At 46.4% G+C, this 27033-nt stretch overlaps 1 protein-coding gene across 16 annotated transcripts in view; it reads right to left on the bottom strand.

Annotated features, from left to right (window-relative positions):
- CEP128 (centrosomal protein 128) overlaps nt 1–27033 on the bottom strand; it is a 261366-nt gene that overhangs the window by 140242 nt on the left and 94091 nt on the right. For all 16 annotated transcript variants that reach the window (XR_013216499.1, XM_077267464.1, XM_077267459.1 and 13 more), the window contains 3 exons: nt 6934–7054; nt 6732–6859; nt 6157–6248 (listed from right to left, as the gene is read on the bottom strand). Coding sequence is in view for 15 of the 16 variants with exons in the window: in XM_077267464.1 (XP_077123579.1) it covers nt 6157–6248; nt 6732–6859; nt 6934–7054 (341 nt within the window). In the remaining variant the exon portion in view is untranslated. The remainder of the gene's footprint in view (nt 1–6156; nt 6249–6731; nt 6860–6933; nt 7055–27033) is intronic.

Here is a 27033-nt window from a genome sequence, read left to right as displayed (position 1 = left end):
GATGGAGAAACGTAGTGGAGGGGGGGGGGGGGACAGGAGTCCACGCCTCCTGCACCATGAAAGGAAAACCTTCCAGGTGTGATGATAAATACGTGCAGAGACGGATTTCCGGGCGCTAAGCATGGTAGCGGCTACCTCTTGGGAAAACCCGGCCTGTGTTAGAATCCAAGATTCAATGGCCAGGCCGTTACACACAGGGTCCCTAAGCTCTGGTGGTAGATCGGGCCCTGCGATAGTAGATCCGGGCGGTCTGGAAGCCGCCATGGAACACAGGCGAGCAGCTGCACTAGGTCTGCGTACCATGACCGACGAGGCCAATCTGGGGCGACCAGGATAACTGGAACTCCTTCTGCCTTGACCTTCCTGATTACCTTTGGGAGTAGCGGTAGAGGGGGGAACAGATATGGGAGACGAAACGGGTTCCAAGGCAAAACTAACGCATCCACGGCAATCGCCTGTGGATCTTGATACCGGGCGACAAACCTGGGTACTTTGGCATTCCTCCCGGAAGCCATCAGGTCCACGTCCGGGGTTCCCCAGCGCTGACATATCTGCTGAAATACTTCGGGATGGAGAGACCACTCCCCGGACACAAGGCCCTGCCGACTGAGAAAATCCGCAGCCCAGTTTTCTTCGCCCGGGATGTGGACTGCCGAAATCACCGAGTGATTCCTCGCGGACCAGCAGAGGACTTGCTTTACCTCGTGCATGGCCGCCCTGCTGCGGGTACCCCCTTGAAGATTTATGTATGCCACAGCTGTGGCATTGTCCGATTGAATCAGGACAGGGCGGTCTGCCAGGAGATGATGAAAATGCTGCAGAGCCAGCCGAACCGCCCGAATCTCCAACAGATTGATCGGGAGGGTTGACTTCCGCGAGGACCAGCGTCCCTGGGCTGTGTGGTGGTAAAACACTGCTCCACAACCTAGAAGACTGGCATCTGTCGTGAGTACTAGCCAATGGGTTGGGGGAAAAGGTTTCCCCTGTTGCAGAGACGGATTCGTTGACCACCATGAGAGAGCCTGTCTGACCTGGAGAGGTAAACGGCACTTGAGTTTGAGAGAGAATGGATTTTTGTCCCATGCTGTTAACAGTGCATGTTGGAGAGGACGAAGATGGAGTTGTGCAAATGGCACCGCCTCCACTGCCGCCACCATCCTTTCTAAGACCCTCATGCAGAACCAGATCGTATGATAGACTGGCCGGCGAAGGGTCTTCACCTCTTACCGGAGAATCAGGACCTTGTCCTGGGGCAGGATTGTTAAACCTTGTGAGGTGCCGAAGATCATCCCTAGAAAAGAAATTCTCCGAGATGGTACAAGAGACGACTTTTCTAGGTTCACCAGCCACCCTAGACGAGAAAGAGTGTCTAGAGTAATGCTGACATTTTCCTCGAAGGCCCCAAAAGACGGCCCCTTGATAAGGAGGTCGTCTAGATATGGTAAAACGAGTATGCCCCGGGAATGCAGGATGGACACCACAACCGCCATGACCTTTGTGAATACTCTGGGGGCAGTGGCCAGCCCGAAAGGTAAGGCCGTGAACTGGAAATGCAAGTTGCCTACGGCAAAACGTAGGAATTTTTGGTGCGAAGGAAATATGGGAATGTGCAGATAGGCATCTTGAATATCTATTGAAGCTAAGAATTCTCCCTTTTCCATTGACGCAACGACTGACCGGAGAGATTCCATTAGAAAGCGACGAATGTTGACAAACCTGTTTAAACATTTCAGGTCCAAAATGGGCCTTACGGTTCCCTATTTTTTGGGAACTATGAACAGGTTGGAATAGAACCCCTGAAATCTTTCTTCCTTCGGAACGGGAATGATGACTCCGCGGAGCAGAAGGGACTCTATAGAATTGAACAGGACCTGTATCCGGGATTCTGAACTGGGAAGGCGGGAGGGAAAGAACTGGCATGGGGGGTGACTGACAAACTATCTTGTATCCTGAGTACACCAGTTCTCTTACCCACCTGTCATGAACCACAGTGAGCCAGGACTGGTGAAACGAGAGTAGGCGGCCGCCTACTCTGTCGGTGGCAGCCAGAGACCGACTCCAGTCATTTGGCCAAAAACCTATGGGATCTAGATCCCCTTGATCGTGGCAGCTGGGATCGCATTCTTCCCAACGGGTTAGCCCTGTGGAAGATCTGATGATCTCTGTCCTGATTGGGTCGCCCTGGAACAACGGGATTTGACGCTGGAGTCTACCTGGTATTACGAAAGGACTTGAAACGAGCCTGGAACTGGCGACGAAAAGGCTGTTTAATCCTCTGCTGTGGGAGAAAATTGCTTTTCCCTCCTGTGGTATCAGAAATGAGCTGATCCAATTTTTCTCCAAATAATCGGCCACCCTGATAAGGGAGGGTTGTAAGAGATTTTTTTAGAGGTAGAATCTGCCCGCCATGTTCTCAACCAAAGAGCCCTTCTGATGGCAATTGCGTTTGCTGCCGCTGATGCCGCACAGTTCGCTGCATCTAAAGACGCATTGATCAGATAGCTCCCAGCTAGAGCTATTTGATTTGATATTTCTGTCAACTCCACTGGTAGGTCCCTCTCCTGAAGAGCTTTGGTCAAAGATTCTGACCAAGACATCATGGCCTTAGCTACCTACGTCGCCGCAAAAGAGGGCAAGAGGGATGAACCTGAAGCCTCAAAAACTGAACGAGTCAAACTTTCAATAAGCCGATCAGTAGGATCCCTAAGAGAGGAGCCGTTGGGAAGGGATAACAGTGTTTTAGAGGCCAGACGAGAAACCGGAGCATCTACCAAAGGAGATTCTGCCCATTTCTTACGCAGCTCAGGGGCAAAAGGGTATCTAGCATTCAGGGCCTTCTGTCCCGCAAAATGTCTGTCCGGATGCTCCGTGACGTTGGACCACGTCCTCGAACTCAGGGTGAGAGGAGAATACCCTATGACCCTATGAGACTGCTGGGCCCTCTTGAATGATACCTTATGACCAGAGGTCAAGGCAGATTCGTCTTCTACTCCCAGGGTTTGGTTGACGACCTCAATTATGCTGTCAACTGACTCCTGGTAATCAGGCGCCTCTAAATTGAGGGACCCATCAGAATCGTAATCCGAACCGAGTTCACCACTCTCTGCTGGAGTAGGTAAGCGAGAGGCTTAACTCCAGGATGCAGATGCACCTGATGGACCGGGAGACGCTGTGTGGGTTCGCTTCCCCCGCGTCTGCCTAGTGCGAGCACGGCCCCTGTAGGCCGAAGGCTCCTGAGGGTCGGAGGACCTCTACAAGGTAGGTGAACCGCTGTCCCTGGACCCAGCTGGGGTCTGCAGGGACTCGATTGCCTTAGGGATACCATAGATTGCGACAAGGACGTGACCCATTCCGGGGGAGAAACCACAGCTTCTGCCTGAGTCGCAGGGGAGGGCTCCTGAACGCGTTCAGAGACGCAGGCCTCACAGAGCCGATTACTCTGGGCATGCGGAAAAGCGGACCAACAGGCTACACATGCGGTATATAGCACCGTGTGAGATTTGGCCCTTCTAGACATGGTGCCCTGCAAATGCTATAATCAGGGGTTCTAGATAGGCAGTAGAAATGCAGATATTACTGCTGTCAGGCTGGGGGGAGTAACACTTACCCCAGTCCTGTGTCCCCGTTCGTCCTGTGGAACTTGTCCCAGGGCGAAGCGTCCGTGCTGCCTTTTAAAACAGAGCGCCCTCATTAGTGGGCGGTACCGGAAATGGCGGTTTCTGGCCTAGATTTTCCTTCTCCGCGTTCGGTGAGGGGAAAGGGGGCGGGGCCACCGGAAGATGACGCCTCCGGAAGGGGCGGGGCTTCCGCCCGCAGCCTACCCTGACAGAAGCCGGGGACTAAATTATCGACCGCCCCAGGAGTGACGCCGGGAAGCCGGTCCGCGGTGCGGCGGCGCCTGCAATTGACAGGTCACGGCGCCGCTAAAAACAGGGAAACCGTGCCGCCGCCAGCAGCCAAAAAAAAAACGCGGCGGCGCCAGTAGCCAAAAGACCGCCAGTCACAACAAGACCGCAGAATCACTAGCCACTGAGAAAATGAGGCACCCGCAGACCTGTACTGCCCTACAGAGCCCCGGTATGACGCGCGCTGCCTCATGAGCCCTTCCAGCCCCCCTCGTATGAACATGGAGCCCTACAATGGACCCTATAGTTAGAAGGGGGCTGCAAAAAGGACGGTGCAGGCACCCAAACTCCATCTTCCTTTCATAGGATGAAGAGAGGAACCGTCCGCCCCCCCTTTATCACCGCTGTCTGAGCATTGGTGATGTAGTGGGGGCCGCACGGACAATCCGTATGCACCCGTACAGCCTAGGGTTCCGTTACCTTAGGGTGGTCAGGGCTAAGTCCGGCAAGTAGTCCCACGTTGCGGGAGAGGATACGTGGAGGAGACGCTCACACGTGCTCGCCCGTTGCTGGTTTGGGGGAGATCGGACCCCTTCAAAAGGGTCCATCGCCCCTGTCTCGCTTCCAAGATAAAGAGCAAAAAAGAACAGGAGATCTGGGAACCAGACCTGTGCCTCCTTCAGACACTAAGCATGAACTGGGTTCGCGTGCGGCCAGGGGCAGGGTGTATATGGCGGAGGAGGAGCTAAACTTTTTTTCTGTTTACTTAGTGTCAGTCTCCTGGTGGCAGTAGCATACACCCACAGTCCTGTGTCACCCAATGAGGCAAAGGAGAAAACAGAGGAGGTATAGGAAGGTGAAACCAAATGTGAGAGGATGAGGACGAACACACAAACACACTCCACACACCTATCTACAGAAAAACTCTAACCACCTACTCGAAACACTGAATTTCTCCTCCAACACCAAACCAGAATGTAGAACGATCACTGGCAATTCCCAAGTGCCAGAGGCAGCATATACACTAGAGGGGAGTGGTCAGCACTGAACAGCTGAGACAATTCAGGATGGAGAGCTCTAGGAGATCAACTGAACTTATTAACCCTTGTCATGACAACAAGGAAACCTGCATTGGTTAATAGGATCGTGAAGCAGTTCTAATGAGTGCAGTAGTTTGTGTAACCAGATGCCACGATCTTCTAATCCCTCTCTGTCGTAGTATCCCCGTGACACTTGTTTTGCATTTTCAAAGCACTTGGAATTTTCTCCCGCTTACCAGTGCATCACATGATACAAAGAATAATGTTATTCAAAAGTACAATTAAAGTATATACTCGAGTATAAGCCAAGGCACCTAATTTTGCCACGGAAAATTCTGTAAGCTTATTGACTCGACTATAAGCCGGGTATGCATTGTCCGCTAATCCCTGTCCTGCTATGCATGGCTCTCCCATCCTGTCCTGGTATGTGTGGCTTCCCCTGTTGTATGTATGGGTCCCTCGGTCCCATCGCTGTATGCATGGCTCCCCCGGTCCCATCGCTGTATGCATGGCTCCCCCGGTCCCATCGCTGTATGCATGGCTCCCCCGGTCCCATCGCTGTATGCATGGCTCTTCCGGTCCCGTCCCATCATTGTATGCATGGCTCACCCCCTCCCTGTCCTACTCACCCTCCTCGCGCCGTCGCTGCATCTCCGTTGTCCCGGCGCGGCAGCTCTTTCTGTGCTGAGCGGTCACGTGGTACCACTCATTAAGGTAATGCATATGCGCTCCACGCCTATGGGAATGGAGACGCGTGCATATTCATTACCTTAATGAGCGGTACAACGTGACCGCTCAGCGCAGAAAGAGCTGCAGGCGCCGAGACCATCGGAGATGCAGCGACGGAGCCAGGAGGGTGAGTATGATGTCTTCACAGCCACCAACTCCTGCCACTGCTCCCCCTCCCCCGCCTGCTTCCTGGACAATGACTCATGTATTAGCCGAGGGGGGCGTTTTCAGCACAAAAAAATGTGCACGAGTATATACGGTAGTCCCATAAAAAACAAGCCCTCATATGGTTATAAGGATGGAGAAATAAAAAAGTTATGGCTCTTGGAAGGAGGGGAGAAAAATGCAGTACGAAAGCGACAGGTACAACACCGGAGCGCCAGGTACAACATCAGAGTGCCAGGTACAACACCGGAGCGCCAGGTACAGTGCTGTCAGTCTGGCTGCTGGATTTGGAGAGCTTTTTATGATCCTGTCATGTATCTCTATCCTGTAACGTCACTAATCATTCACGGCCGCATGGTTCAGTCTGCAGATGGCACCTGTGTCTGTGGTTGAGCTCTCGGTCCAGGTCATCATTCAGTCTCAGCTGGTCACTACTCAGATCCCGTAGAGACTGGTGCAAGGAATGAAGCTGCAAAAAAAAAAAGAAATCTACAAATATATGCCCATCACACAGTGACACCAAGCAAGTGACAAGACTCAGTGCCGTCCACAGTCTCCACCCACTGCACACAGTCTCCACACACCGCACAGGGACACGCGATGAAAAGACTGTGTGAAGACCATAGTCTCCGCCTATCAGTCTGCGCCTATCAGACAGTGACACATGATGAGTGAGAAGACTCTGTGCCAACCACAGTCTATTCCCAGAACACTCTCCGCTCATCTCACCAGTCTCCGCCCATTAATCTCCACCAATTGCAGTCTCTACCCATCCTACAGGGACACAAAACCAGTTAGAAGACTTGGTTCCAACTATCAGTCTTCACCCATGTCATCATAGGTTACACCCATGTTATCACAGGCTCCAACCATCTCACCACAGTCTCCACACACATCTCCCCACAGTCTCCGTCAATCGCAATCTCCCCTCACATCTTGCGCTCGACCTCACCTGATCCGGATCACAAGTATCACCAGCAAAACGCACGCTGGCTGAGCGAGACCGGCGCCGTCTGTTCAGTCCCGGGTCATTGTAGTCTTTGAGAGGAGAGGTTGGTTTAAGGCGGCGATTTCCAATAACTTGAAAACAAAGAAGGCACAGAATTAATATAAAATGCAGGCCGCTCACCCCAGCGATGACATCTCAGACTGACCTGTGGTGGCGTCCAGGTCACTGGCACACAGGCTGGACATGGAGGCGCTCCGGACCCCGGACAGGCGGGACAGACGCTGGCTTCTCAGCTGCTCGATGGACTGCTCCAGGGATTCTTTCAGCTGGTAAGATACATATAATTCTCAGAATGATCGGCTAATCGATGGGCTAAACACATGATGGATAACTGTGTCGCAGATATAGCAGGTGGAATCCTAACATAGAGTATATATCATCGTTTTAGAGAGAGCAGCCACCCCTCCTAGACCCTCGTCCATGGCTCTCACTTGTGTCTGCTGAGTTGCTCATAGTGATGATGCTGATAGTTGCATCCTGCGGCAGGGCAGAGAGAATCGATCTATCTGCTCTGCCTCACTGCCGCTATGCAGCCCTTGAGCAGCCAGGGGGCCCAGTGCCAGCAGTGACCCCCCGCCTGTCATCACAGGTTCAACTGTATCGGCTAGATGCTGATACAGCTGACCGCATTGATGAGAGAGGGAGCGTTACACTCTCTCTTCCATCATCCCACTGTCAGCGTGTGACGTCATTGACGCAGACACTGACAACGGGTCGTGATGATGTCATTACTCGGTGCCCACTGTCCGGAGATGAGCGGACACTCAGAGCAGCAGAGGAACGAGGAGGAAGAGAGGTGAGTATTGTATTTACTTATTTTTGTATTGGGTGCATTATACTATAGAGGCCTGAGGGGCTGCAATATATTACAGTCTGCCTATGGGAGGCTGCATTATATTACAGTCTGCCTATGGCGGGCTCCTTTATACTATAGAGTCTGCCTATGGGAAGTGCATTAGAGTCTGCCTATGGGAGGGCCGCATTATATTAGAGTCTGCCTATGTGGGGCTGCATTACACTGTGTTCCAAATTATTATGCAAATAATATGTCCTCATATTTTCTCTAAATTACCTATCTGAATTGCAGTCATTGTTATTTTCCAGTCATCTACTATTCTAATATAATTGCAATGTTTTGGAACAAACTGCCTATGAAAACAGTATCTTTTTAAAAAAAAATAAACACTCAAAATGCATGTTCCAAATTATTATGCACAGCAGAGTTTTCAACCTTTTTTTTTTTTATTTTGAACAAAAAAATGGTCAACTGTGAAGTTATAAGCATTATCACCTTATCAAAAAATGAAAAAGAAACAGTTTTCATGTGAAAACTTTATTCTAGGTGACGTTACATTTGCACATAGGACCCCTTGTTCGAAAGAAGCTTCTGAACTCTCTCGTCCATTGAATTTGTCAGTTTTTGGATGGTTTCTGCTTCAATTGTTTTGCATGTGGACAGAATAACCTCCGAGAGCTGTTGCTTAGATGTGAACTGCCTCCCGCCATCATAGACACTCCTTTTGATGATGCTCCAGCGGTTCTTAATGGGGTTGAGGTCAGGGGAAGATGGTGGCCACACCATAAGTTTGTCCTCTTTTATGCCCATAGCAGCCAGAGATGCAGATGTGTTTTTTGCAGCATGAGACGGTGCATTATCATGCATGAAAATGATCTTGCTGCGGAAAGCACGGTTCTTCCTCTTGAACCATGGCAGGAAGTGTTTTTAGAAACTCCACATAGATTATGGAGTTCATCTTTACCCCTTCAGGGATCATAAAGGGGCCGACAATCTCTCTCCCCATGATTCCAGCCCAAATCATTACTGCACCTCCTTCTTGTTGGCGCCTTAGCCGTGTTTTCATGGGGTGTCCATCAACCAGCCATCCTCCACTCCATCCATCTGGACCATCGAGCGTTGCACGGCACTCATCGGTGAACAAAACAGTTTGGAAGTCAGTCTTCATGTATCGTTTGGCCCACTGGAGCCATTTCTGCTTGTGTGCAGTGGATAGAGGTGGTCGACAGGATGGCTTACGCACAGCTGCAAACCTCTGAAGGACCCTGCATCTTGTTGTTCTGGGGACGTTGGAGGCACCAGCAGCTTCAAAAACTTGTCTGCTGCTATGACAAGGCATTTTTGCAGCTGCTCTTTTAACCTTACGCAATTGACTGTTGGAAAGAGTCCTCAAATTTTCCTTATCAGCACGCTCACGTGTGTGCTGGGAATCAGCTACATACTTCTTGATTGTGCGATGATCACGATGAAGTGTCTTGACAATGTTGATTGTAGTCATGCCTTGACCTAAATACTGCACAATTTGTTGCTTCTCAGCAGCTGACACATCCTTTTTCTTTCCCATTTTGGCAAAAAATGTAGGCTGCTTAATAATGTGGAACCGCCTTCTTAAGTAGTCTTGCCTTTATTTGGACACACCTGCCAAACTAATTTGCACAGGTATCTGCAATTGCTTTCAGTGATATAAAGAGCCCTGACACACATCACCATCAATGAGTTTAAATGACAAATAAAATAATTCTAACCTTATCACTCCTAACCTCTTTGTGCATAATAATTTGGAACACAGTGTATACTATAGAATCTGCCTATGCCAAAATATTCTTTAACTACATAAATAGTAAGAAACTAAAATATGAAAGTGTGATAGTGTTAGTCCCCTTAAAAATAGTCTGGGTGAAATGGTGGATGAGGATGAGGAAAAAGCCAAAATGCTAAATGACTTTTTTCATCAGTATTTAAACAAGAAAATCCCATGGCAGACAACATGATTAGTGATAACAAAAATTCCCAATTAAATGTCACCTGCTTAACCCAGCAGGAAGTACGGCAGTGTCTAAAAATCACTAAAATTGACAATTCTCCGGGCCCGGATGGGATACACCCCTGAGTACTGCAGCAACTAAGTACAGTCATTGATAGACCATTATTTTTAATCTTTATAAACTCCATAATAACAGGGTCTGTACCACAGGACTGGCGTATAGCAAATGTGGTGCCAATATTCAAAAAGGGGACAAAAACTGAACTCGGAAATTATAGCCCAGTAAGCTTAACCTCTACTGTGGGTAAAATCCTGGAGGGCATTCTAAGGGATGCTATGCTGGAGTATCTGAAGAGGAATAACCTCATGACCCAATATCAACATGGGTTTACTAGGGACCGTTCCTGTCAGACTAATCTGATCAGTTTCTATGAAGAGGTTAAGTTCCGGACTGGACCAAGGGAACGCAGTGGACGTAGTGCATATGGACTTTTAAAAAGTTTTTGACACGGTGCCACACAAAAGGTTGATACATAAAATGAGAATAATGGCGATAGAGGAAAATATGTGTAAGTGGGTTAAGAGCTGGCTCAGGGATAGGAAACAAAGGGTGGTTATTAATGGAGCGAACTCGGACGTGGTTAGCTATGGGGTACCACAGGGGTCAGTATTGGGCCCTCTTCTTCTTAACATATTTGTTATTGACCTTGTAGAGGGCATACAGAGTAGAATTTCAATATTTGCAGATGACACTAAACTCTGCAGGGTAATCAATACAGAAGAGGACAATTTTATATTACAGGAGAATTTATGTAAACTAGAAGCTTGGGCTGATAAATGGCAAATGAGCTTTAATAGGGATAAATGTAAGATCATGCACTTGGGTAGAGCAAATAAGATGTATAATTATGTACTTCGTTGTAAAACACTGGGCAAAACCGTCAATGAAAAAGACCTGGGTGTATGGGTGGACGACAAACTCACATTTAGTGGCCAGTGTCAGGCAGCTGTTACAAAGGCAAATAAAATAATGGGATGCATTAAAAGAGGCATAGATGCTCATGAGGAGAACATAATTTTACCTCTATACAAGTCACTCGTGCGACCATACTTAGAATACTGTGTACAGTTCTGGTCTCCGGTGTATAAGAAAGACATAGCTGAACTAGAGCGGGTGCAGAGAAGAGCGACCAAGGTTATTAGAGGACTGGGGGGGTCTGCAATACCAAGATAGGTTATTACACTTGGGGCTATTTAGTCTGGAAAAACAAAGGCTAAGGGGTGAACTTATTTTAATGTATAAATATATGAGGGGACAAAGACCTTTCTGATGATCTTTTTAATCATAGACCTGAGACAGGGACAAGGGGGCATCCTCTACGTCTGGAGGAAAGAAGGTTTAAGCATAATAACAGACGCAGATTCTTTACTGTAATAGCAGTGAGACTATGGAACTCTCTGCCGTATGATGTTGTAATGAGTGATTCATTACTAAAATTTAAGAGGGGACTGGATACCTTTCTTGAAAAGTATAATGTTACAGGTTATTTACACTAGAATCCTTGATAGGGCGTTGATCCAGGGAACTAGTCTGATTGCCGTATGTGGAGTCGGGAAGGAATTTTTTTCAGCAATGTGGAGCTTACTCTTTGCCACATGTCTTTTTTTTTGCTTTCCTCTGGATCAACATGTTAGGGCATGTTAGGTTAGGCTATGGGTTGAACTAGATGGACTTAAAGTCTTCCTTCAACCTTAATAGCTATGTTACTATGGGGGTGCTGCATTATATTAGAATCTGGTTATGGGGGCTGTATTATACTATAGAGTCTGCCTATGGGGGGGCTGCATTATACTATATAGAGTCTGGTTATGGGGGCTGCATTATAGTATATAGAGTCTGCCTATGGGGGCCTGCATTATACTATAGAGGCCTGAGGGGGTGCATTATATTACAGTGTCTATGGGGGGCTGCATTATACTACAGTGTGGGCCATGTATATGGATATACCTAAATAAAATGGGAATGGTTGGTGATATCAACTTCCTGTTTGTGGCACATTAGTATATGGGAGGGGGACAACTTTTTAAGATGGGTGGTGACCATGGTGGCCATTTTAAAGTCTGCCATTTTGGATCCACCTTTATTTTTTCCAATGGGAAGAAGGCCATGTGACACATCAAACTTATTGAGAATTTCACAAGAAATACAATGGTGTGCTTGGTTTTAACGTAACTTTATTCTTTCATGAGTTATTTACAAGTTTATTTTTGTTTACAGGCATTGACATGTCGCAGAGGTTAACACGAGAGGAGCGGATAGAAATTGTGTTGATGTCTGGTGAACACAGTACCCGGGTCATTGCAGCAGATTTCAGTGCAAGACACCCTACGCAAGAAAACTGTCACCATTCCCATGTTATTTAGGAAATATTTAGAATTGAGAGTCCTCAGTGGTTGACACCTTTTAATGGCTAACTGAAAAGATGGTAACAAATTGCAAGCTTTCGAGACTACACAGGTCTCTTCATCGGGTAAAGACTAAAAGAAATTCTGAAGAATCACATATTTATGCACAACATAGCACAGAAAAAAAAACAAAAAAACATGGATGAGACAGGTGACATGAAGCAGAATTACCATGAGTGATAAACAGTTATGTCCATAAATATTGGGCCAGTTCTTAGATAAGGAATGTTTTATTGTCCTCTGATTGGGATCTGGTTCTATTGTGATGACCCCTCATAGTCTGAGGGCCAAGTTCCTTAGTTGATGTAAAAAGGCATAAATCCATGCGACACATTCATTCCTGCATTCAGACTGTCAAAGGTCATCATCAGTTTATATTCCCAGACTCTTCAGTCTCTCTTAGATTTGAAGCTACCTTTTAACACAAGTAATTTCATGTCCATAATGTTATGATTTAGGAGACAAAAATGTATTGCCACAGGTAGGGTCCATTAGTTTTTCTCTTTTTTGTGTGGCGGTTAGAATTCATTCTTGTTCTAAGCTTTTGCCCTGTCTCCCCCACATACAGACCCCCAGTTGGACATTTAGTACAAATAATTAGGTACATCACATTAGAAGTGTCGCAGCTGAAAGTACCTGGTATCTTGTAGTGCTGATGTGAATTGGGGATCTTTATCTTGTCCGTGGTCATTATAAATGGACAGGTTTTACATTTTTTCTGATTGCAAGGAAAGGTACCTGCAGCTGTTGGAGAGGACAGGGAGCTCTTGACAATGATACTTCTTAGATTTGGGGGCTGCCTAAAACACCGTAGTGGGGGGTCTGGAAAAATGGATTGGAATCGGGCATCTTTTTGTAGTAAAGGTTGTAATTTCTGTGCAGCTCCCCTTAGCACCTCCAGATTTGGATTGTAGGTGACTACTAGAGGTACCCGGTTGTTTTCTTCTTTAGCTTTGTAATGTAGCAGGTGATTCCTTGATATTATGGTGGCTCTTGTAATCTGGTTTTCAATTATTCTTGGATGGTAGCCCTGATTCAAAAAGGTCTTTCTGAGGCGACCAAGGTGTTCATCCCTATCCATGGGGTTGGAACACATACCATTGTATCTGATGGCTTGGCTGTAGACAATGGAGTTTTTTATGTGTTTTGGATGGAAACTGTCCCATTTAAGGTATGTTGGACGGTCAATTGGCTTCTGATACAGGGATGTCTCTATTTTATTGTTCTGCAGCTTAATGATGGTGTCCAAAAAGTTAATTTCAGTACAGGAGTAGTTGAGTGTTAAGTTGATGGTGGGATGAAATTGATTAAACTGTTCATGGAACGTCTTTAGCTGTGGCTCAGACTCCGTCCAGATTATTAAAATGTCATCAATGTAGCGGTACGACGCCAGAGGCCTGATGGGACATGAGGACAAAAAGTCACTTTCAAGCTTGGCCATGAAAAGATTTGCATACTGTGGGGCCATTTTACTTTCCATTGCTGTGCCAGTCTCCTGTAGATAGATCTTCTTGTCAAATTCAAAGTAATTGTGGGTGAGGATGAATTTTATAAGTTTCACCACAGAATTTGCATCAGTCCCTGTGTTTTCCAGGAAGAATTTGCAGGCATTTAATCCATCTTGGTGTGGGATATTGGAGTACAAAGATTCCACATCCATGGTGGCCAGGATGGTTCCTTCTGGTAGAGGACCTATTGCTGATAGTTTATTCAATAGGTCAGCTGTGTCCTGAATGAAGCTGGGTGTATCCTTTACCAGTGGTTTAAGCAGGTATCTGAGCAGGTACTGAGCAGGTATCTGGATGGGTAGAAGGTATTCTTAAACCACTGGTAAAGGATACACCCAGCTTCATTCAGGACACAACTGACCTACTGAACAAACTATCAGCAATAGGTCCTCTACCAGAAGGAACCATCCTGGCCACCATGGATGTGGAATCTTTGTACTCCAATATCTCACACCAGGATGGATTAAATGCCTGCAAATTCTTCCTGAAAAAAAAGGGACTGATGCAAATTCTGTGGTGAAACTTATAAAATTCATCCTCACGCACAATTACTTTGAATTTGACAAGAATATCTTTCTACAGCAGACTGGCACAGCAATGGTAAGTAAAATGGCCCCACAGTATGCACATCTTTTCATGGCCAAGCTTGAAAGTGACTTTTTGTCCTCATGTCCCATCAGGCCTCTGGCGTCGTACCGCTACATTGATGACATTTTAATAATCTGGACGGAGTCTGAGCCACAGCTAAAGACGTTCCATGAACAGTTTAATCAATTTCATCCCACCATCAACTTAACACTCAACTACTCCTGTACTGAAATTAACTTTTTGGACACCATCATTAAGCTGCAGAACAATAAAATAGAGACATCCCTGTATCAGAAGCCAATTGACCGTCCAACATACCTTAAATGGGACAGTTTCCATCCAAAACACATAAAAAACTCCATTGTCTGCAGCCAAGCCATCAGATACAATCGTATATGTTCCAACCCCATGGATAGGGATTAACACCTTGGTCGCCTCAGAAAGACCTTTTTGAATCAGGGCTACCATCCAAGAATAATTGAAAACCAGATTACAAGAGCCACCATAATATCAAGGAATCACCTGCTACATTACAAAGCTAAAGAAGTAAACAACCGGGTACCTCTATTAGTCACCTACAATCCAAATCTGGAGGTGCTAAGGGGAGCTGCACAGAAATTACAACCTTTACTACAAAAAGATGCCCGATCACAATCCATTTTTCCAGACCCCCTACTACTGTGTTTTAGGCAGCCCCCAAATCTAAGAAGTATCATTGTCAAGAGCTCCCTGTCCTCTCCAACAGCTGCAGGTACCTTTCCCTGCAATCAGAAAAAATGTAAAACCTGTCCATTTATAATGACCACGGACAAGATAAAAATCCCCAATTCACATCAGGACTACAAGATACCAGGTACTTTCAGCTGCGACACTTCTAATGTGGTGTACCTAATCATTTGTACCAAGTGTCCAACTGGGGGTCTGTATGTGGGGGAGACAGGGCAAAAGCTTAGAACAAGAATGAATTCAAGCCGCCACACAATAAGAGAAAAAAGAATGGATCTACTTGTGGCAATACATTTTTGTCTCCCAAATCATAACATTATGGACATGAAATTACTTGTGTTAAAAGGTAGCTTCAAATCTAAGAAAGACAGAAGAGTCTGGGAATATAAACTGATGACGACCTTTGACAGTCTGAATGCAGGAATGAATGTGTCGCATGGATTTATGTCTTTTTACATCAACTAAGGAACTTGCCCCTCAGACTATGAGGGGTCATCACAACAGAACCAGACCCCAATCAGAGGACAATAAAACATTCCTTATCTAAGAACTGGTCCAATATTTAAGGACATAACTGTTTATCACTCATGGTAATTCTGCTTCATGTCACCTGTCTCATCCATGTTTTTTTGTTTTTTCTGTGCGGTGTTGTGCATAAATATGTGATTCTTCAGAATTTCTTTTAGTCTTTGCCTGATGAAGAGACCTGTGTAATCTCGAAAGCTTGCAATTTGTTACCATCTTTTCAGTTAGCCATTAAAAGGTATCAACCACTGAGAACTCTCAATTCTAAATATTTTTCTATCTACTCGCTAACATGGTACCAAGGTATATATCTTTCCTGTATCATGTTATTTAGGTGTATCCATATAAATGGCCAATCCAAAAAAGTTTGCCTTATCACTGAACATAATGTTCTGTGTAAACTGAGGGTCCTGTTCAAATTTTTGTTTTTCCCATTCTGCAAATTCAGTGTGCTGATCTGGCATCAGTCGAACATCCCTTCAGCGGATATTAGGTACTCACAAATGGCACCCTTACAATATCCAGCTGCTGCAGCATCTCAACAAGGATGACCCAGATCGGCACAATGAATTTGCAGAATGGGCAAAACAAAAATTGGAACAGGACCCTCAGTTTACACGGAACATTATGTTCAGTGATAAGGCAATTTTTTTGGGTGGACCATTTATATGGATACACCTAAATAACATGGGAATGGTGACAGTTTTCTTGCGTAGAGTGTCTTGCATTGAAATCTGCTGCAATGACCCGGGTACTGTGCTCACCAGACATCAACACATCTGCTCCTCATGTGTTAACCTCTGCGACATGTCAATGCCTGAAAACAAAAAGAAACTTGTAAATAACTCATGAAAGAATAAAGTTACGTTAAAACAAAGCGCACCATTGTATTTCTTGTGAAATTCTCAATAAGATTGATGATCCTCTTCCCAATGGAAAAAATAAAGTTGGAACCAAAATGGCCGACTTCAAAATGGCTGCCATGGTCACCACCCATCTTGAAAAGTTTTCCCCCTCCCATACACTAATGTGCCACAAACAGGAAGTTGATATCACCAACCATTCCCATTTTATTTAGGTGTATCCATATACATGGACCACCCTGTATATAGAGTCTGCCTATGGGGAGTGCATTATACTATATGGAGGCCTATGAGAAGTGCATTATACTATATTGAGGACTACGGGAGGTGCATTACACTATATGGAGGCTGTCTAGGGGGCCATCATACAGTGTGGAGATTACAGTGAGGGGGGCATCATAAGTGTTGGAGCCATCAAACAGTTTGGGGGAAACTAAGAGGTCAGTATATATACAGTGAGGGGGATTATACTGAGTATACGAGAGCATCATACTGTGTATAGGGGAGCTGTACAGGTGGGAGACTCGGGACATTATCAAAATGTAAAGTGGGCACTTATAGTTATAGGGGAACTCAGGTTACTGTGACTGCCAAAGGGGCACACAGAGGGCATTATTACTTTCTAGGGGACAAAATGTGGGCACTGTATTCTAGAGCACTTGCACCTGGCATTAATATACCTCAGTAGGTTCACTAATAGGGACACATAAGGCAGCAGCGGCTCAGTATTGGGGTATCAGCAGGATGAGGAGTTTGGGGACAGTGCTAAAAATATGAGAAGTGAAATGTGTCTTTATTGTAATCTCTGCAGATCAGTCGTGGCTGGAAGAAGTTGTCATGTCCGTTTGGGCCAGATGGAAGAGATGGGAAACGTGAACAATTACAGCAGAAAGAACGTCCTCCGTAAGTCACCATCTATAACTGTGCTGTAATCTCTTATATATTCTGAGGGACTGGTATCTACCACTGATCATATGGCTGTAATGCATGCATCCATGTTGGTCTTTATATAGAGACTAGCTGTTTCCAGCCAGCTAACGCTCGGCATGCTCAGGAGCCTCGTGTGGTAATGTGCGGGGACGGAGCCTTGTGTGGTAATGTGTGGGGACGGAGCTTCGTGTGGTAATGTGGGGGGACGGAGCCTCGTGTGGTAATGTGTGGGGAACGGAGCCTCTTGTGGTAATGTGGGGGAACGGAGCCTCGTGTGGTAATGTGGGGGAACGGAGCCTCGTGTGGTAATGTGGGGGAACGGAGCCTCGTGTGGTAATGTGTGTGGACGGAGCCTCGTGTGGTAATGTGTGGGGACGGAGCCTCGTGTGGTAATGTGTGGGGACGGAGCCTCGTGTGGTAATGTGGGGGGCGGAGCCTCGTGTGGTAATGTGGGGGATGGAGCCTCGTGTGGTAATGTGGGGGGGCGGGATTGTGTGTGGTGATGTGGTGGGGGGCGGGATTATGTGTAGTGATGTGGTGGGCGGGCGGGATTATGTGTGGTGATTTGGTGGGGGGGGCGGTATTGTGTGTGGTGATGTGGTGCGGATTGTGTGTGGTAATGTGGTGGGGGCGGGATTGTGTGTGGTAATGTGGTGGGGGGCGGGATTGTGTGTGGTAATGTGGTGGGGGGCAGGATTGTGTGTGGTAATGTGGTGGGGGGCGGGATTGTGTGTGGTAAAGTGGTGGGGGGGCGGGATTGTGTGTGGTAAAGTGGTGGGGGGCGGGATTGTGTGTGGTAATGTGGTGGGGGCGGGATTGTGTGTGGTAATGTGGTGGGGGCGGGATTGTGTGTGGTAATGTGGTGGGGGCGGAGCTACTGTGCAGGGGGCGGGATTAGCGAGTAATCACGATGCTATATATATATATATATATATATATATATATATATATATATTATTTTCAGTAACAGCGCAGTCATCTGCTGAGGTTCTCCTACATCCACTATTAGGGTGCGTCATCCAGTTGTAATCAGGGTTACCTGGATAGGGGCCCACTCAGAAGTTTCGACCGGGGCCCTGAACCAAAACCCTAGCCACACCTCGGGGAAGAGCTGAAACCTTTAGCTTCCCTACAGAACCAACAACCTGCTGGTGACAAATAAATTTTAGATTTTAAAGTAAAATCCTCAAAATACATAAAGTTAGTAAATGTCATCTGCCCATGTCAGAGACGACAGTGGAAGCCTGAGCAGCAGATCCACAAAGTGTAAACACGACCTGACAGGAGAGTCGGCTCCTCTGCAGAAACTGCTGCGTCACTGGAGAATAAAAATCTGCGACTGTGTCCAATTCATCATTAATCTCGGGATGGGACTTTGCAATCAATGATCAGTTTCATGTAATTCTCTTCAAAGATAAGCGCATATTACACCACGACTGCATGTTACAAACCTTCAGCTGTGAGAACTACGGGAGCACTACTCACTTTCAGTCTATAAATGTAAATTAACGTTTATATTCAAATACAGCAAACACAAATCTTACACTGGAGAAAAAAGTACAACAGGATGGCAGGGATCCCACTGGACTGGAGAGAAATCTGGTTAATGATGGTTGTAAATCTCGGCAATTTTCTAACCAGCGGACAGGGTTTACCAGCAGGACCAGCCGTCGCTCACCAAAAGCTCTACAATTATACCAAAGGGATTCCAGTCTGTAGATATCGGGCTCTGGAGAATGGGCCCCTAACAATGTGCCAGACTCTGAAAGGGTCCTGTCACTAGGTTCACGCTGCCGTAACCACAGGAAGTTGGAATCTGATCCTGGACACATGATTGCAGCTAGGTACGTTTTTCTCTCAAACGCTGGGGTATTTCAGAGAAGTCAAACAAAAATAAATCAGACCTAAAAAAAATATTAATCAAATATTCCTCTAAGGTCCAAATATCTAAAAAGCATTAACAATTCGGTGAGAGGATCAGACAGGCTATTTAGGAGTGCATAATAATCTTAAGCCAGGTCCAATATTGTATCAAGTACAAAAGGATATATACTAGGGAGGTAGAACTAAAGGTACCGTCACATTAAGCGATGCTGCAGCGATATCGACAACGATGCCGATCGCTGCAGCGTCGCTGTGTGGTCGCTGGAGAGCTGTCACACAGACAGCTCTCCAGCGACCAACTATGCGAAGTCCCCTGGTAACCAGGGTAAATATCGGGTTACTAAGCGCGGCCCTGCGCTTAGTAACCCGATATTTACCCTGGTTACCATTGTAAAACATTGCTGGCATCGTAGCTTTTGCTGTCAAACACGACGATACACGCCGATCTGACGACCAAATAAAGTTCTGGACTTTCAGCAAAGACCAGCGATATCACAGCGGGATCCAGATCGCTGCTGCGTGTCAAACACAACGATATCGCTATCCAGGACGCTGCAACGTCACGGATCGTCGTCGTTCTCGTTGCAAAGTCGTTTAGTGTGAAGGTACCTTAATACTACATTTTCCTACCTGGCAGTGGAGGTTGGCACCCTATGGGGAGATGAATTGGCGCCCCTGCTCCACGTCGACTAATTAGCCTGTCTGACCCTGAAGGGAATCCCTCACCAAGCCAACACCAACCCCATAAAGTGCTTATAGGTTAAGGTACCGTCACATTTAGCGACGCTGCAGCGATCTAGACAACGATCTAGATCGCTGCAGCGTCGCTGGAGAGCTGTCACACAGACAGCTCTCCAGCGACCAACGATGCCGGTCCCCGGGTAACCAGGGTAAACATCGGGTTACTAAGCGCAGGGCCGCGCTTAGTAACCCGATGTTTACCCTGGTTACCAGTGCCAATGTAAAAAAAAGCAAACACTACATACTTACATTCCGGTGTCTGTCCCCCGGCGCTGTGCTTTCCTGCACTGACTGTGAGCGCCGGCCGGAAAGCACAGCGGTGACGTCACCGCTGTAATCTGCTTTACGGCTGGCCGGCGCTGACAGTGCAGGAAAGCACAGCGCCGGGGGACAGACACCAGAATGTAAGTATGTAGTGTTTGCTTTTTTTTACATTGGCACTGGTAACCAGGGTAAACATCGGGTTACTAAGCGCGGCCCTGCGCTTAGTAACCCGATGTTTACCCTGGTTACCAGTGAAGACATCGCTGAATCGGCGTCACACACGCCGATTCAGCGATGTCTGCGGGAGTCCAGCGACGAAATAAAGTTCTGGACTTTCTGCTCCGACCAAGGATGGCACAGCAGGATCCTGATCGCTGCTGCGTGTCAAACTCAACGATATCGCTAGCCAGGACGCTGCAACGTCACAGATCGCTAGCGATATCGTTCAGTGTGAAGGTACCTTTAGAGAACCTAACAATTAACCTGTTTATTCAGTGAGTGTTAAAACAAACAGTTTGTAATAAAGTGCTCACTAGTAAGTTGGATTTACAGGAGAATGTACCTCCTGGACAGCTATTAATTCCGCATACTGGTTAAAGGTGGGCACATACGGTATGTCTGTAGACAAAAGTAGGTTTAGACATAAAAGTAGTGGAATTCATAGGTACATTATATGTGTACAAATCACATTTCCTCATATACTTCTAACCACAGTTACATGCCACTGTCACCATGAAAATAGAGTCAAAAGAAAATTTAAGTGTTACCAGCCAAAATATATGCAGACAATATGTATAACACAATGATAGATCGAGACTAGTAATGAGCGAGGGTGCTCATTACTCGAGATTTCCGAGCATGCTCGGGTGTTCTCCGAGTATCTTGGGCGCGCTCGTAGATTATGTTTTTGTCACCGCAGCTGCATGATTTGCGGCTGCTAGACAGCCCGAATACATGTGGGGATTCCCTAACAAACAGGCAATCCCTGAATATGCTCAGGTTGCCTAAACAGCCGCAAATCATGCAGCTGCAGGGACTCAAATATAACCTATTAGCACGCCCAAGACACTTGGAGAACACCCGAGCATGCTCAGAAATCTCGAGTAACGAGCACACTCGCTCATCACTAATCGAGACACTTCAAAACACAGAAAAATAAGCAGTTTCAATGTTCATTATAGAGCTGACATGGCGAGCCCTCACTCTCAATACCCTGATGAACCCCTGATTTCATCTAGGAGGGGGGAACGCGTCAGGACATGGTGTTTTTCATCATAAAGACACAGACTGATTTCAGTTGAGAGGTGGTTATTTACCACAAGATAAATGTTCTTAGTTGGTGTTTATTAGAATTCCTACTGGTACCATGTAACCCCTCCCCCAGACCAAGTGAAACAGAGCGCTGCCAGCCCAGTACCACTGCTAACAGTTTCTCGTTAGATGTAAGCCTGGTCTGTTAATGGGATTATATCGGGCTAGAAACCAGCCACTGTAGCATGGAAAGTTAAGTCGAGACTACGGACATGTGGATCGACATAAAAGAGCAGCCCGAGGTTAAATTATATATTTAAATCGCCTTAAGGACACACTACACAATACACTATATACACGATGGTTACACATATACAATGGTCAGATATGGAAATGAATGATATAAGCATGGGCTGCCAGCTGGCTCCAAGTTCCTTCACAGCATGTTTGTCACGACTCTGTTGTCGGGTATTCCAGGACCAGGGACTCCCTTCCTGTCCCTAATGCTAGAGGCGCCCTAGCTTGCCCGGTTCCTAGGATTACTTCTGAAGGTGAAGAAGCTGGGGTCACACAGGTTGCCTTAGAACCTGAATCCGGCCTCAATCTGTACCCTTCCTTAACCCGCGGAAGAGGGGAGTAGTAGTGTACCATAATACACTAACCAGATTAACCAGGCAATACAAACAGGGATAATGGAAAATACCAATCATACAAATGTACTCACACAAAGGAGAAGGAGAGGAATAAGCACACACCCAAAGCCTAGCAATAGTCTCAGATAAATCTGTCAAATGCCTTCTTAAACAACCAACAGCCATTATCTCCTAAGCATGCAGTATAAGCTAGCTCTGGTAATAAGTGTTAGCCATGGCCCAGATTATATAGGAGATGGGAGTGGATAATAGTGAACAACTGCACTGTTTGATACGATGGTGAACTGCTTCTAAACATTGCAGGAGTAGGAGAAATCAGATGCTAAATTCTTCTGGCTCCTCTCTGTCTCGGTAAACCCATGACAACGTTACTCTACTTGGTCCCCACTTTCAAAGTGAACAGCAAGCATTACAGAGAGAGTATAGAGACTTCCACAAGCCTTTATCCCCTTGGTGGGTCACACATTTCCGGCCCCAGGAGGGTCCCTATCCCCCTCCCCTGGAGGTTTGTAGCTACATCTCCCAAAACCTATGTAAGATCATAACTTACCAACAGAAAGTCATAGGGCTGCAGTTCTGACCTCATCGGATCCGGCCAGGCCACCATTATGCTTGGAGACCAAACACGGCTTTGCTACCTGGCACCTACTAGCCATTCTACCGTATTCTCCACCCTGGGGTGCTAGAACGATTGAGACCCTGGAAGGATTTCGGCCCATTACAGAGATCTCAAAAATGCAACAGTGTTTGGCTATGATATACGATAAGTCTATATTCTTCTTATGAAACAAGGAACTCTAGACACAGCATCTGAACTACTGTGTAGTTTCACAGGCCTATACTCCACATGGCAGCTGAAGTTATGGAGCACTAGAAACCACCTAGTCACCTGGGCATTCTTCCCCTTTCTTTCTCTCATCTATCTCAGGGGCGCATTGTCTGACACTAGCCTGAACTTTCAGCCTAGCAGGTGGTACATCAGAGTGTCAATTGCCCATTTGATGGTGTTACAGAAAGGATTAAGATCCCTAAGGGTACCGTCACACAGTGCAATTTTGATCACTACGACGGTACGATTCGTGACGTTCTAGCGATATCGTTACGATATCGCAGTGTCTGACACGCAGCAGCGATCAGGGACCCTGCTGAGAATCGTACGTCGTAGCAGATCGTTTGGAACTTTCTTTCGTCGCTTGATCACCCGCTGACATCGCTGGATCGTTGTGTGTGACAGCGATCCAGCGATGTGTTCGCTTGTAACCAGGGTAAACATCGGGTAACTAAGCGCAGGGCCGCGCTTAGTAACCCGATGTTTACCCTGGTTACCAGCGTAAACGTAAAAAAAACAAACAGTACATACATTCCGGTGTCTGTCCTCCGGCGTCTCAGCTTCTCTGCACTGTGAGCGCCTGCCGGCCGGAAAGCGAGCACAGCGGTGACGTCACCGCTCTGCTTTCCGGCTATGGTGCTTACACAGTGGAGAGAAGCAGAACGCCGGGGGACAGACACCGGAATGTAAGTATGTACTGTTTGGTTTTTTTTACGTTTACGCTGGTAACCAGGGTAAACATCGGGTTACTAAGCGCGGCCCTGCGCTTAGTAACCCGATGTTTACCCTGGTTACCCGGGGACTTCGGCATCGCTCCAGCGCCGTGATTGCAACGTGTGACCGCAGTCTACGACGCTGGAGCGATAATCATACGACGCTGCGACGTCACGGATCGTGCCGTTGCAGCGATCAAAACTGCACAGTGTGACAGTACCCTAAGTCTCTTGAAAGCAGCATTGCACAATGGACACAGGGAAGTGGGTAAATAATATATAGTGTAGTGAGAGTCTGAATTAAAATGCAGGAAGCTCCAGCTACAAACTTTTTTTGAAGCAGAAGACACCTGCAGAGCCAAAGGGCATGTCTATTGTGAGGGAGACTGAGATTTATAGATTAAACAGGTAATTATGACAGGATACCTATTGTGCCATCCAGGATGAACAATTGTTCTTCCTGGATGAGCTGCGTTTAATCAAAACATTTTTGGTAGCCAGCCTGGCTCTGGAGTCCTGAGATGGGGTTTGGGGTTTGTATAGATCTGATATTAATGGCACATACAGTTATGAGACAATGTGCAAAAATATGAAAATGTAACACCTGTCTATAAGCCCCAAATCAATAGTGGCCAGATAACTGACATTAGCCATGTCATGTTTACTATCTATGGAAAGGAAAAATCCTGATAAAAAAAATTTGATGGCGATCTCGAACTTCTGTGATCGTCTGGAGTGAAGGTATTGTTCATGTTGTGAATTTCATAATATACTGAATGACTGAGAACATCCTACAACCCGGTCAATGTGAAGTAAGCAAGGGGAATGTGTGGGTTTAATTCAGGTGCTGTTAAAAGGTCAGGAAGAATTATGATCTATGTTCAATGCTAAAGAAGATACATATCAGTTCAGGCTTGATCCCATTAACCAGACGTTTTCAATAGGATTGCTTCCATCCAGGAAGCGGAGTCATCTCTGTGACAAGAAGCGTAGTAAGTTTCTTTTTTAATCCTGTTTATTTGATATGCTGTATTGTTTTGTCCCGTTTGCAAAATCTTTTGTATATTTTTACAAACATTGCCTATTGTTTTGGATTAAATAGAACATTTAATAATTCTGTTACTTTCGCTGTGTAAACCACACCCAAAGCCATACTCTACCAGAACCAGACATCCAGCAAGCCTGTATAAAAATGACAATATATTTCATGCTTTGGAATTGAAGGTGTAAATACCAAACGCTCACTGTTAGCTTCCCAATAACCAGCCTAAAGGTACCGTTACACTAAACGACTTATCAACTATCACGACCAGCGATGCGATCGTTGGTAAGTCGTTGTGTGGTCGCTGGGGAGCTGTCACACAGACAGCTCTCTCCAGCGACCAACGATCAGGGGAACGACTTCGGCATCGTTGAAACTGTCTTCAACGATGCCGAAGTCCCCCTGCAGCACCCAGGTAACCAGGGTAAACATCGGGTTACTAAGCGCAGGGCTGGCGCTGACACATTCAGTGCAGGTTAGCCGCCGGCAGGGGACGTGACAGACATCAGAAGGTGAGTATGTAGTGTTTTTTTTTTACTTTTACAATGGTAACCAGGGTAAATATCGGGTTACTAAGCGCGGCCCTGCGCTTAGTAACCCGATATTTACCCTGGTTACAAGTGAACACATCGCTGGATCGGTGTCACACACACCGATCCAGCGATGACAGCGGGTGATCAGCGACGAAATAAAGTTCTGGCCTTCTAGCTCCGACCAACGATATCACAGCGGGATCCAGATCGCTGCTGCGTGTCAAACACAACGAGATCGCTATCCAGGACGCTGCAACGTCACGGATCGTCATCGTTCTCGCTGCAAAGTCGCTTAGTGTGAAGGTACCTTTAGCAGAAATAGCTGACCCTGCTCTGTTAATCGTCGATCAATTGCGTAATTGTCCAGACAATAGGGGGCAGAGAGAGCTGTTCGACACAAAAAGATAACAGCCTGGGTGGTTTAGGGTATGTGCACACGTCAGGATTTCTTGCAGAAATTTTCTGAAGAAAACCGGAAATTTTCTGCAAGAAATCCGCATTTTTTTTTTTTGCGTTTTTTTCCCGTTTTTTTTAGCATTTTGCAAGCGTAATTAGCTTGCAGAATGCTAAAGTTTTCCAAGCGATCTGTAGCATCGCTTGGAAAACTGATTGACAGGTTGGTCACACTTGTCAAACATAGTGTTTGACAAGTGTGACCAACTTTTTACTATAGATGCAGCCTATGCAGCATCAATAGTAAAAGATAGAATGTTTAAAAATAATAAAAAAAATTTAAAAAATGGTTATACTCACCTGCAGACAGCCGATCTCCTCAGCGGCTTCCGTTCCTATAGATGGTGTGTGTGTGTAGGAACTTCGATGACGTCGCGGTCACGTGACGTCATCGTGGTCATGTGACCGCGACGTCATCGCAGGTCCTTCACACACACCAGCTATAGGAACGGAAGCGGCAGCATGCACCACTGAGAGGCGGGAAGACTCCGGGGGCCATCGAAGGTGAGTATATCACTATTTCTTATTTTAATTCTTTTTTTTTACCAATTATATGGTGTCCAGTCCGTGGAGGAGAGTCTCCTCTCCTCCACCCTGGGTACCAACCGCACATGATCTGCTTACTTCCCGCATGGTGGGCATAGCCACATGCGGAAAGTAAGCAGATCAATGCATTCCTAGGTGTGCGGAATGCCCGCAATTCCGCAAATTTAATGAACATGTTGCTTTTTTTTTCCGCGATGCGATTTTTTCGCGGAAAAAAATGCAACATTTGCACAAGAAATGCAGAAAACACTGAAAATAATGGGAGGCATATGTAAGCGTTTTTTTCGCGTTTTTATAGCGAAAAAACGTGAAAAATACTGAACGTGTGCACATGGCCTTAGCAACACAATCTTTAACAAATGGTGGCAAGAGGTGATATCTGCATGGTCTTTCCCATGTTGTCCCTTGACAGATGGCCAAGCTTTCTTTTCACAAGAGGAGAGTTTCCTACTTAGATATACAATTGGATGTTCCTCATCAATTATCTCCTGGGACAACACAGCTCTCGTCCCGATCTCTGAGGTATCTGTCTGGACCACAAACTCCTTACTTAAGTCAGGTGCGACCAAGACCGGCTGTTTATACACTTATATACACTTATAAAAGTGGCGAGCTTCCACTTTTGGAACGCAGTCTCCGCTTCATAAGACCACATGGCCATCAATGTCTTTGTGCCTTTAAGAAGGTCAGTCAGCTGTGCAGCTATCATGGCGAAATTCAGGATAAACCGCAGATTGTATCCCACAATTCCCAGAAATGCCCTAACCTGTCTCTTCGAGAGACAATTTTGGATCATCTCTGCTTTGTTCACTTGTGGCTTCAATTCGCCCATCCGGACGATATAGTCCAATTATTAGGCCTCCCCCATCCCCAAGGCACACTTTTTTGGGTTTATGGTAAACCCTGCCTTCCTCAGTGCATCCAGTGCCGACTGGATCTTCTGCAGATGT

This window comes from Ranitomeya variabilis, chromosome 1 (genome assembly GCF_051348905.1).
Source record: "Ranitomeya variabilis isolate aRanVar5 chromosome 1, aRanVar5.hap1, whole genome shotgun sequence".
Taxonomy (NCBI): domain Eukaryota; kingdom Metazoa; phylum Chordata; class Amphibia; order Anura; family Dendrobatidae; genus Ranitomeya; species Ranitomeya variabilis.
Note: the sequence above shows the minus strand (reverse complement) of the source record. Positions and strands in the feature narration are given on the sequence as shown.